Below are 14,813 nucleotides of genomic sequence, written 5' to 3'. Positions count from 1 at the left end.
AACAAAAGAGAGGGGGGGTGTGTGAGGATTTTCAAGAAGACACAATGGGACCATAAAATTGAGTAATGTGTTGAGCCCTCCCCACACCCCAGCAGATTGACTTTGCTCTATAGTGCATCTCCTGGGGATAAAGTCCAGAAACCCACAAGGGAGAGACACAGGCACTGAGGAAGGGTCTTTTGCTGCCCAGGTGTTGCCTGATAATTCTGTTTTCAGCAACTGCTATTCATGGTCTAAGTACTAAGATAATTGTCTCTAGTGGTTCAGCTAATCAGATATTACAGAAAATGTGTTCTATCATCATTCCTCACCTTTCTCAAAGCACAATATGGTCATTCAGAGTCCTAATTTCAGGGGGCTGCAGAAAATAATTCATTTTGCCCTCCCCCTCCCTCTGGAAACAAAGCCATTAGATTACTATGATGCACTTAATATTAAAAAAGAGATCATGGTGGGAAGTTTTCCTCACTTTACATCCATTTGAAAACCTGGAAACCTCAGGTGCTCCAAAAATCAGCAGCCAAGTTACTGTCAGGGGTAGGATACAGGGCTGACATCATCCCAGTGATGAAAGATCTACACTGGCTGCCCAACTGTACATTTAAAGCCCCAAATAGCTTGGCCATGAAGGACCACTTCCTCCCATATTGTTCAGGATAAGATCTTCCTCACAAGCTCCGCTCTCTGTGCCCTGCCCCCCACCCAAGGCAGGGCAAGTGGCAACCAGAAATAGTGTTCAATAACTGCACCTTAGCTGTGGAATGATCTTCCCTTTCAGATTCACCTGGTGCCTACACTATTCTCCTTTAGGCATCAGGCCAAAACAATTCTTTTTAGCCAGGCTATTAATTAAGGATGAATTTTCAATATCATTTTAATAGTCTGCTCTTAGCTTGAGAATTGTGTAGGACTCACTTTAAAATGCCTGATTTTTTTTTAATATTTTGGTTGGGTTTTTAATGATGGGTTTTAAGTACTACTTCATGGCATTTTATGTTTACAACTTTTATTTTATAAGCCACTTTGGGCAGGTCCCCTGGAGAGTCAGCACAGAGTTCACTAAATAAATATTTATGTGTATTAATAACTAGGGTTTTATCTGTTTTATCTGTTTTATCTGTTTTAAATATGGATCCCTTTATATGTGTAATTTTGATGGATCTACTATTGGAAGCCGCCCTGAGCCACTTGTGGGAAGGGCGGGATATAAATCTTAAATAAATAAATAAATAAATAAATAAATAAATAACTATATCTAAAAAGAAGAAAGGAGCCTATCACCATACCACCATAAATGTGTAGGAACTGTCAACATGCTGACAACCATAGAAAAGGCTGGGATTCCAACTGAACAGAGAGACCTCTGTGGGTATACAGTTATTCATATAGAGGGTCTATTCATAACTTTCAAGCAAATGAACATACACTGAAGGCAGAACTCTTCCTTTACATATATTTATTCTGCACTACACATCTAAATAGGACTATACCCTATAAGACTATATTTTATTTTATTACTATATTTTATTTTCTGCTGCTACCTAGATTACCTGGATCATTTTCTATTTTATTGTATGTATCTCAGTGATTCGCTCTGTGCTACCTTGGGTAGTTTTAATAGGCAGCCTGGCATACAAATGCTTCAAGAAGATAAACTGTGTTCAACAGTCCACCCTCCATTTTATAAGTCTAATAAAATAAACGTAGTTTCTATTCTTTTGTCTGGGCAAATCTGCCACCAGGAAAGAAAACTCTTATTTTCTTAACATTGTTAGAATGACCAAAATAGGATAATGTAAAGCTGTGTGGAAATCATACTAGAACAGTATTTGTACATCAAATCAACCACTTAAGTGACAGTCATTAAAGTCTGTGAAATTTTCTTTATTTTGATCAACCACAAGATGGCACCAGCAATATACACAACAGCTGATGACCTCAAAAAATTCTTCACAGTATTCTTAGTGTCAGATTATACATGAAGCAGACAATATTTTAATGTTTTAATCATGTTTTATTGTAATGTGAATCTGTCATTGAATTGTGACTGCTGTTAGCCGCCCTGAGCCGGTTTGGGAAGGGTGGGATATAAGTGCAATAAATAAATAAATAGTGAGCTGATCCCCAGCAAGTTGTATTTTATTTAAAAGCAGCTATGTGAAGGAGAAGCAACCAACTGGAATGGTGAAGCAGTGCCATGGGAGGGCATGTCTAACACTACCTTTTCTTTCTGTTTTTTTCTTACCCAATCTATCACAATAGAGGACAAATACAAACACTCATATTGTCTCACCTGTGAGGAAAAAAGCAGTTATTTTTATTGAAACAATTAACCTCCCCCCCTCCCCCCAATATGCTACTTGCCTTGGGGGCCAAAGCTACGGGGCACAGAAGTATTTAATGACTAAAATAAACATATTATTATTACTCTTGTTATTTACGTATTGACATTTTAACCAACATAACAACTAGGAAGAAGGGGGAGGGGGCTTAATTTGATACTCTTGCATCAGGCACAAAATTAGCTAGTAATGGCTCTGCTGGGCTCATCTGATTCTGAGTGTGCTTCCCCACATGAGAGATTTCAAGTAATTCATTCACAGAATACTTCACTTTGTGAATGGTATGACCTTTACACCAGAAGAGCACGGCTCACCCAAACAAAGCCTTTTGAAGGTGTGACCCTGCAAAGGAGTAAGATCACTGGCTGCCTGTACCTGGGCATTCTCTGCTGTGGATCCAACTTGAGAGAATGGCCTGCCTGAAAAAGGCTCCCATGCTTTTATCATTTCACAAGAATATGTAAACAGAATTATTCAAAATGGCCTTTTTATAAGGAGAATAGTGTTGCAGTTAGTGAAGCTGTAGGTAGGTAGCATTTATCACTTTGCTCTGAATATATTATACTGTTGCACTAATTTTGAAATCCAGATTTATTTCATTATTTTTTATTATCCCACTTTTCTCCCTGAATAGGACTCAAAGTGGCTTATTCTTTCCTCCTTCACTTTATTCTCCCCTCCTTCAGTTTATCTCCACAACAACTTTGTGAGTTAGGTTAGGCTGAGGTGGTGTGATAGGCCCAGGGTCACCCAGTAAGTTTCCATGGCAGAGTGGGGATTCAAACCTAGACATCCTGGGTTCTAGTCTGACACTTGAAAAACTCTCCCATGCTAGCTATCAATGCTTATTGTATGCAGTACAGTATTTTAATAGGGCGTTCTCTGTTATGTTATGTAATTTAATTTCATTGCATTGCTGGTAACATGAATGACCTTACTGCATTGTTTTTAACTGTGTAAAGGGCAGTCTATAAATAAAATAAATAAATTTATTAACAAAATGCAATATGCCATTTTCACCAAGACTTACTAAAGAAACAAAAAGTTCAGCAAAAAAACCCCTAAATCAGCTCATGAAATTTACATTACCATCAGGCCTCGATCAATTACACAAAACACACTCCTTCTGGGTACATCTGTCCCAGTTTTCAAAATTAACTGAAAAGCAACAATGATGATGATACCATATACTGGATGGATTTTGTGTATATGGCTATAGACTATCAGAATTTCTCATGGAGAAGTCCCTGTTTCATGAATGAGAAAATGACTTCCCTGTAGAATTTCATAAAGAACACTGCCATGTATCCATGTAGTTCCTCTGATGGACTAGTATTTGTTTGCAGGACAACAGGTAGCAATTTCCACCACTTCCCTCCAACCTACTATAGAATCCCACTTTACCCCTATGTTATTCATGAGGATCTCTTGATCCTCAAGAACAAAATTTCCAAGAGTTCAGTGGGTCACAGTGGGGAGCACACTTCCTGCTTCAAAATTTACAGATAGTAGCATATGTTCATTTATTTGCTTATGTAATTTATGCATTCCAGTCTTCTTCTACAAGCTTGTAGCTTAAAGGCTGCACATTATGTGGAAGGTCTGTGACTGGATAAACCAATGTTTTCTTTATCAATTAAAGACAGGAGAGGGTAATTCAGTTGCATGTGCACTGGATAGGCTTCCCAAATCCCCCGCCTTGCCTGGTGACCCCTGATTTGGAGCCTTCTTCCCCCGCTAGCCAAAAATCTGGAAAGCGGGGGGGAATGGCGGCTCTTCCCACCCAGCCGCGATCTCAGCAGCTTTTCCTTGCCCTGCCCTTCCCACCCAGCCCCGATCGCAGCAGCCTTTCTTCAGTTTTCCCAGGCTGCTTCCGGTCCCAATCAGCTGGCTGGCGGGGGAGGGGGGGAGAGAGGGAGCCCCGCCCGCAAAGGACCATGTGCCTTTGCACCTCCAGAGGCTTGACTTGAAAGGCTTCCATTTAGGATGGTGTGTCTGTGTGTGTTTCTGTGAAGAAGCTGGCAGCAAATGGTGAGTAGAGAGGCTGATCCGCTGCTTCAGACTGGCCAGAAAGAGGGGGGGGGGAGAGGGAAACGTCTTCATTATTTCCTATGTGATCAATTCTCATAGGGTACAATGGGGAATTGTTCTGGAGGTTTCGGGGGCTTTGGGGGAGCTGTTTTATGAGGTAGAGGCACCAAATTTTCAAAATAGTATCTAGTGCCTCTTCCCAAAGTACCCCCCAAGTTTCAAAACAATTGGACCAGGGGGTCCAATTCTATGAGCCCCAAAAGAAGGTGCCCCTATCCATTATTTCCTATGGAAGGAAGACATTTAAAAAGGTGTGCTGTCCCTTTAAATGTGATGGCCAGACCTCTCTTGGAGTTCAATTATGCTTGTCACACCCTTATTCCTGGCTCTGCCCCCAGTGTCTCCTGGCTCCACCCCAAAGTCCCCAGATATTTCTTGAATTGGACTTGGCAACCCTAGCACTGGAAGAGGAAGTGGAATTAGCAATCACACATAAATACCAGCTGCTGCCACTACTATGCAAATACCTGCTGCAGCTAACATCAGCTCCAGGGAAAATCCTCTATTGGAGAAATGGAATGGAGAGGGCAGATTAACCTCTTGTCCCCCTTATGATATGGTCCCATGGTGTGCTATTGTTTTTTTCTTATTTGCTAATGCTTAATTATGGATCTTCTATGTAATGTGTATTGAGTCTTGTAAATAGACTTGTAAATAGTGGCTTGTAAATAGACTCATTTATGGGGAGACTCAGATTATTTTGACAAAGTATTTATGAGCAAATAGACCCATTTATGGAAGGCCTATCACACCTGTCTCAGCCATCCTGAGAAGTAGATCTGTTTGCAAATATTTCTCCAATATGGCTCAAGAAATTGTCCAGATAAAAATAAGATCCACTGGTGAAGAATTTATCCCTGGTGAAATAATTGCTAGAGGCTGTTACTGATGGAATGTGGAATGGTATGGTATAGTCCAATCTCAAAAGCTAAGCAGGGGATCACCAAGGAAGACTCTGCGGAGGAAGGCAACAGCAAACCACCTCTGCTTCTCACTTGCCTTGAAAGCCCTTTGCTGGGGTAAACCATAAGTCAGTTGCAACTTGATGGTGCCTACATTACTGATATCTTCCTTTTGTTTTAGGAGAAAATAAAACACAGCCCAAATGAAACCAGAATATGACCCTCCTGGAAACATCAGCAACTGCAGCAGTGATAACAAAATCAATCAAGTTCTCTTTCCTTTGCTGTACACTTTTATTTTCTTTGTGGGAATCATTATGAATGGACTGGCCATGGGAGTGTTCTTCCAGATTTCCAGCAAATCTAATTTTATTGTCTTTCTTAAGAACACAGTAATTTCTGATATCCTCATGATCTTGACATTTCCATTCAAAATTCTCAGTGATGCACGACTGGTATCCTGGGAACTGAGAGGATTTGTTTGCAAAGTATCCCAGGTTATATTTTATTTCACCATGTACATCAGCATTATTTTCCTGGGCCTTATAACTATTGATCGCTACTTGAAAACAGCCAAACCTTTCCAATCATCCACCACTGGCAATGTAATGGCTGCCAAGGTTCTTTCCATACTTATATGGATATTTATGTTCTCTCTGTCACTTCCAAACATGATTCTGACAAATAAGGAACCAACACAGGAGACAGTGAAAAAATGTGCTTATTTGAAATCTGATTTCGGGTTACTATGGCACGAAATTGTTAACTATATTTGCCAGTTTATCTTCTGGGTTAACTTTGCCATCATAATCATATGCTATACACTTATAACACAAGAACTGTATAAATCCTACAGAAGAACAAGAAGTATGGGAAATGCAAACAAGAAGACTGTGAATGTCAAAGTTTTCATCATCATTGGTGTGTTTTTTATTTGCTTTGTGCCTTTCCATTTTGCCAGAATTCCTTACACCTTGAGCCAAACAAGAGATGTTTTCAAATGTTCCACTCAGAACACATTGTTTTATATAAAAGAGAGCACTTTATGGCTGACTTCGCTGAATGCCTGTCTAGATCCATTTATATACTTTGCCCTCTGTAAATCCTTTAGAAAATCACTTCGAAAGACACTGCATAAGTATGTGATTAAAACAAGGGGGGATCAGAACATAGAAACAATGGATGATGAGGAAACTCCAATATAGAGCAATGAGAAATCCATATAATGTTGCCAATGACATTTTGCATTCTTTTCAATGCATGTATTTGTTCTAGCCATAAACCTGCCTTTCTCTTTCTGTTCCATTCAAGAACCTTTCATGATACTAGCAACATTATCATTATTATTATTTATTGTATCACAGACTTACATGCAGGAAGCATATAATAATATAAAATACATAACCAAATTGATACAACTGGTGTCAAGCATGCATATTTCTGAGAACCATTATGGTTCCTCAGACAAAGAGCAGGATACCAAGCTCTCCTTCTCCCCCCTCTTTTACAACCTAAGGGCAATAATAAATCCATCTGGCTCAAGGATGTTTAGGTTAGCTTGGCTGGTAACACTGTGATGTACCTCTCCCCCAGATTCACACAGACAGGTCTTATCTACTCGCAGAGAAAGTGTGAGAAAGGGAAATGTTTCTATTAACTTACATTCCTTAGTAATAAAAGAGATACTTTGTAGTAACCTTTGAACCTGTGACTCAAATTGCATCTGTATGTTATCCTTTGAAGCTGTCCTATGTAAGTCTTTACGCGTCATTACTTCCAAGGAATCTGTCCTTGGCAAAGCTATGGAGTTTCCACAATAAAGCAACTTTTGATTCAATAAGAAAAGACTGATTACTGGGAAATATCAATGCTTGACATTTTGGAAGCAATCCTACTGAGGGACATAACCGAACTGGCAACTTTCTGACCATATGGCAGAGAGAGCTCCAGACAACGGAGAGGTTCCAAACACCTTAAAGAGGCCGCTAGACGAAGAGCGAGGAGAAGGTGCCAACCCGCAAACTCCTCCGTGGCACATCCTTGACACTAGGAGAGCGGCAGGGAGAGAATCTCCGCTGCATATCCAGCAGCTGTTCATCACTCCCAAAGTGTGGGTCCCTTGAAAGTCCACCACCCTAATGGACGGAGCACCAGCTCGGAGAGAAGCGATCCTGGCACTACCCTCCGCACGTTTGAGAATGGGAGAGGATAGCGATCAGGGCACTTCAGAGGCAAGCGGGAGAAATGGCTGGGACGACAGAGACTGGCCATATTCTGACCCGGACCCAGATGAGGAGGAAGAGGAAAAGCAAAACCCTGATGCCCGGGATTTCCTCCAAACAATGAGATTTGAGATGGCAGAGATGGCCAAGGGGCTGCGAGATGAAATGCAAACCAATGCTACCTTCGTGGTCCAAGAGGTGAGAAGGCAGTTGGAAAGAGCACTACAACCACCGGCTTCCTCCCCTGCCACCCCCAGTTGCACAACAACCTCAGCCACCACTACCGTTGCCGCTACCACGTGACTATGGGAGGGGCCGAGACCTGGATGCCACCTTTGACGGGGACCCCAAAGAGGTGGAGTATTTCTCAATACAAGCAAATAGCTTCATGTATTACTGGGGGAACACCTTCCCCAACGAGTTCAGCAGAGTAGACTATTTGGGGTCGAAGCTGAAGGGGGAACAATGGTACGTGAGCCTGTATGAGACCAGGAGCCCCGAGTTGGGCAACGTGGCGGCATTCCTGAGGGCCATACTGACCCAGTACGAGGACCCTCTGCAAGAAACAAGAGCCCTCACCGCATTGAGAGATCTACAACAAGGGTCTAAAACGGTAAGAGAATACACAGCCGAATTCAGAGTCAATGTGGCAAAAGTAAGAGGGTGGAGTGAGCAAATGAAGATAGAGCAATTCCATTGAGGTCTAAACGCGAGTGTACTGGATCGAGCCCTTCAGCAAGCCAGCCCTATCACGTTGGTAGGGTGGGTGCAACTGGCAGGTGAAGTCGAAACTAACATGAAGCGAGTGGCTCTCCAGCATCAACAGCAACAAGGGAGTAAGGGGGAACGTGAGTCTCAGTCAGGGGCAAAACCTGAAGGGAAGAAAGCAAGCCAGACTGGCTTGCTACCAAACCAGCTACCCTCCAATGCTGCTTTCGATGTGGCGACCAAAACCATCTGGCGGCTGATTGCCCGGAATGACCTCAAGCCTCCCCCCCTCGTTCTGAAGGCCAGCGCACCCAAGGCGAAGAAGACAGACGGACGAGCGAAAGAGTCCGCGAAAGGGAGTTCGGCATCGGTGGCTCCACAAGAGGAGGGGGTTGTCATGGTGGATGAGATGGGAGAAGACGACTGGGAGAACAAACCGGCGGGAAACGGGGACAACCTGCACTGAGAGGTGCCGAGCAGCAGGTTGCGGAATTAATGGCACTGTTGTGGGTGAGAATAACGGGAAGTTTGTTTTTCATCCCATTTACTTTGTTAAACCACAGTCTGAAACGTTTTATACATGCTCAGGCCTTGCTCGATTCAGGGTGCACTAGAGACATAATCACACCCAAGTTGGTGGAAGCACTGGGACTCCCTACCACACCCCATACAGTTTGAGCAAATGGATGCAACAGTAATGAAAGTGTGAGAAAGGGAAATGTTTCTATTAACTTACATTCCTTAGTAATAAAAGAGATACTTTGTAGTAACCTTTGAACCCATGACTCAAATTGCATCTGTATGTTATCCTTTGAAGCTGTCCTATAAAGTAACTATGTAAGTCTTTACATGTCATTACTTCCAAGGAATCTGTCCTTGGCAAAGCTATGGACAATAAAGCAACTTTTGATTCAATAAGAAAAGACTGATTATTGGGAAATATCCATGCTTGACAATTGGTATGTAGACTGATTGGGCAATCCCCCAAAATATTAACTTCTAAATTTTCAATCCATGCAGTCACAGCTGGGGAGAGTTCAAAGAGCTCTATCACATCTCCCTAAAAAGCACAATGCTCACATTCCTGTGACAGATGGAAAATAGCTTGGTGGGCTGCACCACAATCTCATTTGGGTCCTGGTATTTTCCCCCATTTAAACAACAGGTCAACATAAATGCCAAAGCTTGTTCATATTCTATTATCTGTCTTCCATACTTTATGTGCTAAGTCAAATTCTGTGGGCTACTCATTGGTATTTATCAGGTTATGGGTACTGGGTGGAACCAGGGGTGGAATTCTAGCAGGAGCTCCTTTGCATATTAGGCCACACACCCCTGATGTAGCCAATCCTCCAAGAGTTTACAAAAAAGAGCATTGTAAGCTCTTGGAGAATTGGCTACATCAGTGAGTGTAGCCTAAATATGCAAAGGAGCTCTTGCTAGAATTCAGCACCTGGGTGGAACTAACTGTATCCATGTTTGCAACCATTCATTCCCTAGACTGAAATTTTGTGACTGCAGGATTTGTGCAGCTCTTACTGCTGTATGTCGGGATCTTAGTAGGCGTGTCAGCCATATCTTTGTGAATGGGCAACTCTCAGTTTTCAGTGATCTTTCTATATTCATGAAGAAGAACATCCTGTGGAGACGCGGGGGGTGCACTGTGGCATAACATGGGTAGCCAATAGGTCGGAGTGGGTTTAATACAACCGCTGATGGTTCTCATTGTTGTACTGAGTTGGACATCAAGTTTGTGGATATGAGGGCTACTGAGCCACACCATATTCTGCAATACTAGCAACAACCAGTTTCTGAATGAGAAATCCTGCAGTATTACTACCGCTGTGTTTTCTTTTAAAACTGTGACTGTGCACTGAGAAAAACTGAAAGGTGATAGAGTAAGGAGTTTGATGTACTCATGGCTAACAGAACAAAGCCAGGGCCAATAGGTTTTGATGCATTCATTTTTAGCCAGGTATATATAAAGAAAAAGAAAGGAGATGTAGTTACAGATACTGCAAGACAAACAAATGAGAAGCCAGTTGTATAATTTCCCATAAGGGAAGTTGGTGATGGTAATAGTACTTGTACATTTTAGCTCCCAAACTAACTGGGATTCAAACTTCCTGTGCTGATGTGGAAGGAAACAGGAAAATGTATTACACTCTAGATCATGAGCATCAAACATGTTGCCCTAGAGCCAAATCAGGCCCCCCAGAGGGCTCCTATCAGGCCTGCAAGCAACTCCTGCTTCCTTCTTTGCTCCTGCTTCCTTCTGCATCATAGCTTGCTTTGCCAGGCTTGATCAATTGTGCAGAAGCTACAAAACAAAGCCTTTATTTTCTACATTGGCTGACCAGCACACGAAGCAGCTTATGTACAAAAGCCTGCAATGCCCAGCCATTTCATGTTTTCCCCTGGGTCTTAAGTGCAAAGCATGGACCATAAGATTTCTGTAATGAATGTCAATAAATCAAAAGTAGGTTTGGAATTAACAGATATACGCCTGAACAACACCTGAACAGCATACTCAAGATTGCTACAGCACAGACATTGCCTCCAGATTTTGATACAATAATTCAGAGCAAGAGGTATCAGTTATCAGAGACTGGACATATGGACATATGAAGCTGCCTTATACTGAATCAGACCCTTGGTCCATCAAAGTCAGTATTGTCTACTCAGACTGGCAGCGACTCTCCAGGGTCTCAAGCTGAGGTTTTTCACACCTATTTGCCTGGACCCTTTTTTGGAGATGCCAGGGATTAAACCTGGGACCTTCTGCTTACCAAGCAGATGCTCTACCACTGAGCCACCGTCCCTCCCCATGTTAAATAAATAAATAAACAATTAAATAAACTGTTAAATAAACAAAATATTGCATGAGTGCTAAACTTTTAAGCATGTTTTAAGGTGGTTTTTTAAAAAAATTAATTATGTTTGTCTGTGTCCTTTATAAAGTTTATATCTCCACTACCTGGCATTACATTTTATGACACACATGGCCCAGCCCAATAAGGTCTCATTTATGTCAGATTTGGCCCTCATAACAAATGAGTTCGACACACATGCTAGATCACATGAAATTATTTAGGGTTGAATCCTATCAGTTTTTCTGGTAGTGTAAGAGGGGTGATCTGGTCCAACTACCTTTCTCACTGCAGAAACCAATTAATCATAGCTTGTTGTACACATGGGTCCCAAGGTCCTCTGCATAATCTTGGAGGTGTCAAAAGGGGTGAGTCCTCTCTGATGCTTAAGCAGAAATCTGGTAAAGATCTCTATATTTAAAAGTTAGTCTCCTGAATGAAAGCCTCTTGGCTCAAGTACATTGGAAGATTAAAAATCATGTTCTGCTACACATTTTAAAGACTTCCTCATCTGTATTCTGTATTCCTCTTCCTCATGCTTAACCGCTGCCCCCGTACACAAAAAATTCACCGGATGCTTTCCTTGTGTTCAGTGCACTAAAAGTCATTGCAGCTCTTCACCAAATATTCTTTCCAATAAATATTTTAATTAGGAACAGCACATATAGAAAAGTTATTTCCTTTTCTCTGAGTTATATCAGAAAAATATTTTACTTTTTTGTTACATTCTTTTCTAATAGTCAACAGCATTCAAATCAGACCACAGAACTGACAATTCAAAGTTGATGTTAAAAAGGAGTCAGTGTTGAGCTTTATGAGACAGCAGCATCAGGAGCGCTGCTTATTTGCAACATAAAGCTACACTGGCCTTGCCTGGCTCAATGAAAGACTCAACAGTCAGCGTAAGACCACAAACCACCTACTGATTCATATGCCTTTTAAAGGAAGAACTTGTAAATAGTTTTATGTCCCCCAGTGGTATTTTACCTGCTGGGAGTAAAGTTTCTGTGGATGGTAGAAAAACTAACATAATTTTTTAAAATTACATTATGCTGTATTTAAAGGGGCAAATAATTTGTAACAAATTACAGTTGTGAGAACTTGCTTTCTATAATGGACAATATTATGAATGGTACTACAATGCAAAAGAACTACAATGTTATGTAACAATAAAGTATAATACATAACATTTTGAGATATATTAACTGCTGTCAGCACTCAGATACTCCATAAATTTCACTGCTTGCTGGTTTTTTAAAAATGAATATTAATATAGAATAATCATATTATGTCTACCAAGTAGTAAATTATTTTCTGCTATGATAGAAGAAGAAGAAGAAGAAGAAGAAGAAGAAGAAGAAGAAGAAGAAGAAGAAGAAGAAGAAGAAGAAGAAGAAGAAGAAGAAGAAGAAGAAGAAGAAGAAGAAGAAGAAGAAGAAGAAGAAGAAGAAGATGATGATGATATTGGATTTATATCCCGCCCTACATCCAAAGAGTCTCAGAGCGGCTCACAATCTCCTTTACCTTCCTCCCCCACAACAGACACCCTGTGAGGTGGGTGGGGCTGGAGAGGGCTCTCACAGCAGCTGCCCTTTCAAGGACAACTTCTGCCAGAGCTATGGCTGACCCAAGGCCATTCCAGCAGGTGCAAGTGGAGGAGTGGGGAATCAAACCTGGTTCTCTCAGATAAGAGTCCGCACACTTAACCACTACACCAAACTGGCTCGGGGGAGGGTCAAGATTTCAGACCCTGCAGGAGGAGGACATTTCCTTTGTAAAGAAATACAATTCAAAATTTCAAAATCCTAATATTCTCTTTTCCTGAGACATCCTTTCAAGTACTTAATGTGCATGTGCATAAGACAGTTCTCCATCAGTGCAACCTATCTGAAGAGATGCCAAATTAAGTCCCCCCCCCCCAATTTTGAGACACCCTTGATAAGAAATGTTAGAGAAAAACATTGCTAGCACTACTTGGTCTGGGATTCACAGCTACGAGCATCCACCGTGTTTTACAAATGGAGTTTATAATCAAGGAGAGTAGGTGGCAGAACTTAAAAAAAAATAGACTAACACACTTCTAGATAGGCTACATGGACACAACTAAGTGTTTAATGGCTCTTGCCTGGATGGCCCAGGCTAGCTGATATTATAGCTAAGCAGGATCAGCCCTACTTGGATGGGAGACCACCAAGGAACTCCAAAGTTGCTTCACAGAGGCAAGCAATGACAAACCACCTCTGTTCATCTTTTGCCTTGAAAACCCTACGGGGCTGCTATAAATCAGCTGCAACCTGATCACACTTCCCACCACTGAGTGTTTAATGTGACTGGTAAAAGTTCCTGAGAGGAACTATCCTTTGAAAGGCTGTGTTAATATAGCCATGCGTCAGAAATCTCAGTCTGCAGCAGTTATCGAGTTGCCAAAACTGGCTATGTGTTTTATTCATGAAAGGAAAAATCACATTAACATATCCCTAGATGAAGATGAGGACGCAATTATAACAATATTATGAACGCATAACTAGACCAAACTGTTTATTCTAAATCAAGCCTAAATTATCCTGTATGAAACAGGAACAACTACATTTGCAGTGTTATAGTAAAATAAAGCTGAAAGAGGAGTAGGGCAGAGGAAACAGCATGCCCACAAGTGGTTTGAAAGAAAAACAAGTTTAAGAAAAATATACACATAGCCAACAGGAAAAATGCTTGTAAATATCAAATTAAAATTTTGCTATAATAGTATATGCAAAGTATGGAATAAAATTACCTTTTGAAGTTTAATAATGTTTAAATGTCAATGATCTATTCGTGACCAAATTTTAATTCACACTTCTAGCTATTTTCAGTTCCCTTTTTTCTAAGAACAATTACTCATACTGTTAGGCAGTGGGCAGAATTTTGCAGAGTGCCAGTTTCCTAGACCAACATTCTGCTTGAATTTATTTAACTCACAGCCCTTACAGCCAGCCTCTTACTCACATGGGACTCAAGGTACATATGAACACACATGAAACTGCCTTATCCCAAATCAGGCCTCTGGTCCATTAAGGTAAGTATTATTTAATCAGCTCTGCAGGGTCTCAGGAGTAGGTCTTTCACATCATCTACTTGCTTGGTCCTTTAACTGAAGATGCCAGGGACTGAACCTGGACCTTTATGGCTGCAAAGCAGTGGCTCTTCCTCTGAATCACAACTCTTGCCCTGAAGGCAGATATTCCAATCTCTATTTATATGCTTCATTGAAAACATACCACAAGAATAATTTCCTCTGACCAAAGAAATAAAAACAGAATGTTGGGTTGGATCCAGAGGTCCTTTAGTAAATAGAAAATACTGATGACTGTGGATCTGCCCCCTTTCTCCTCCTCTCACAGTTCCCTTTCTTCCTCAAAGTTATTCTGAGGGTTGTGGGAGTAATACCTATGCAGACTCAGAGGCTGCAGTGAGGAGAGGAAAGAGGGATACTCCTGACTGGAGAGAGAAGAGAGGGTGGTTTTGACTCCTTTACTTTTTCCACAACAGCCCTCCTGGCAGCTGCTCCACTGGGTCTCATGACTCAGGGAATTAGCTGCCCTGGGTTTGGAAGGGATTGTTGCAGGGCGGGAAATAATCTGTGATCCTTGTGTGGTCATTGTATGGAGTCCTTATAAATAATGCAACTCTAAGGGGGAA

At 41.4% G+C, this 14,813-nt stretch overlaps 2 protein-coding genes across 2 annotated transcripts in view; one reads left to right on the top strand and one right to left on the bottom strand.

The window, feature by feature from the left end:
* MED12L (mediator complex subunit 12L) overlaps window positions 1-14,813 on the bottom strand; it is a 247,335-nt gene that overhangs the window by 91,419 nt on the left and 141,103 nt on the right. The gene's annotated exons all lie outside the window — the stretch shown is intronic.
* On the top strand, window positions 5,505-6,623 carry P2RY12 (purinergic receptor P2Y12). The gene has a single exon (XM_060240893.1). The coding sequence runs from the start codon at window positions 5,539-5,541 to the stop codon at window positions 6,538-6,540; it is 1,002 nt and encodes a 333-aa protein (XP_060096876.1). The 5' UTR covers window positions 5,505-5,538; the 3' UTR covers window positions 6,541-6,623.

This window comes from Heteronotia binoei, chromosome 6, assembly GCF_032191835.1.
Source record: "Heteronotia binoei isolate CCM8104 ecotype False Entrance Well chromosome 6, APGP_CSIRO_Hbin_v1, whole genome shotgun sequence".
Classification (NCBI taxonomy): domain Eukaryota; kingdom Metazoa; phylum Chordata; class Lepidosauria; order Squamata; family Gekkonidae; genus Heteronotia; species Heteronotia binoei.
Note: the sequence above shows the minus strand (reverse complement) of the source record. Positions and strands in the feature narration are given on the sequence as shown.

Bases quoted from the DNA above. Each gene is read 5' to 3' on its own strand.
- P2RY12 (XM_060240893.1), top strand. From the start codon at position 5,539: ATGAAACCAGAATATGACCCTCCTGGAAACATCAGCAACTGCAGCAGT.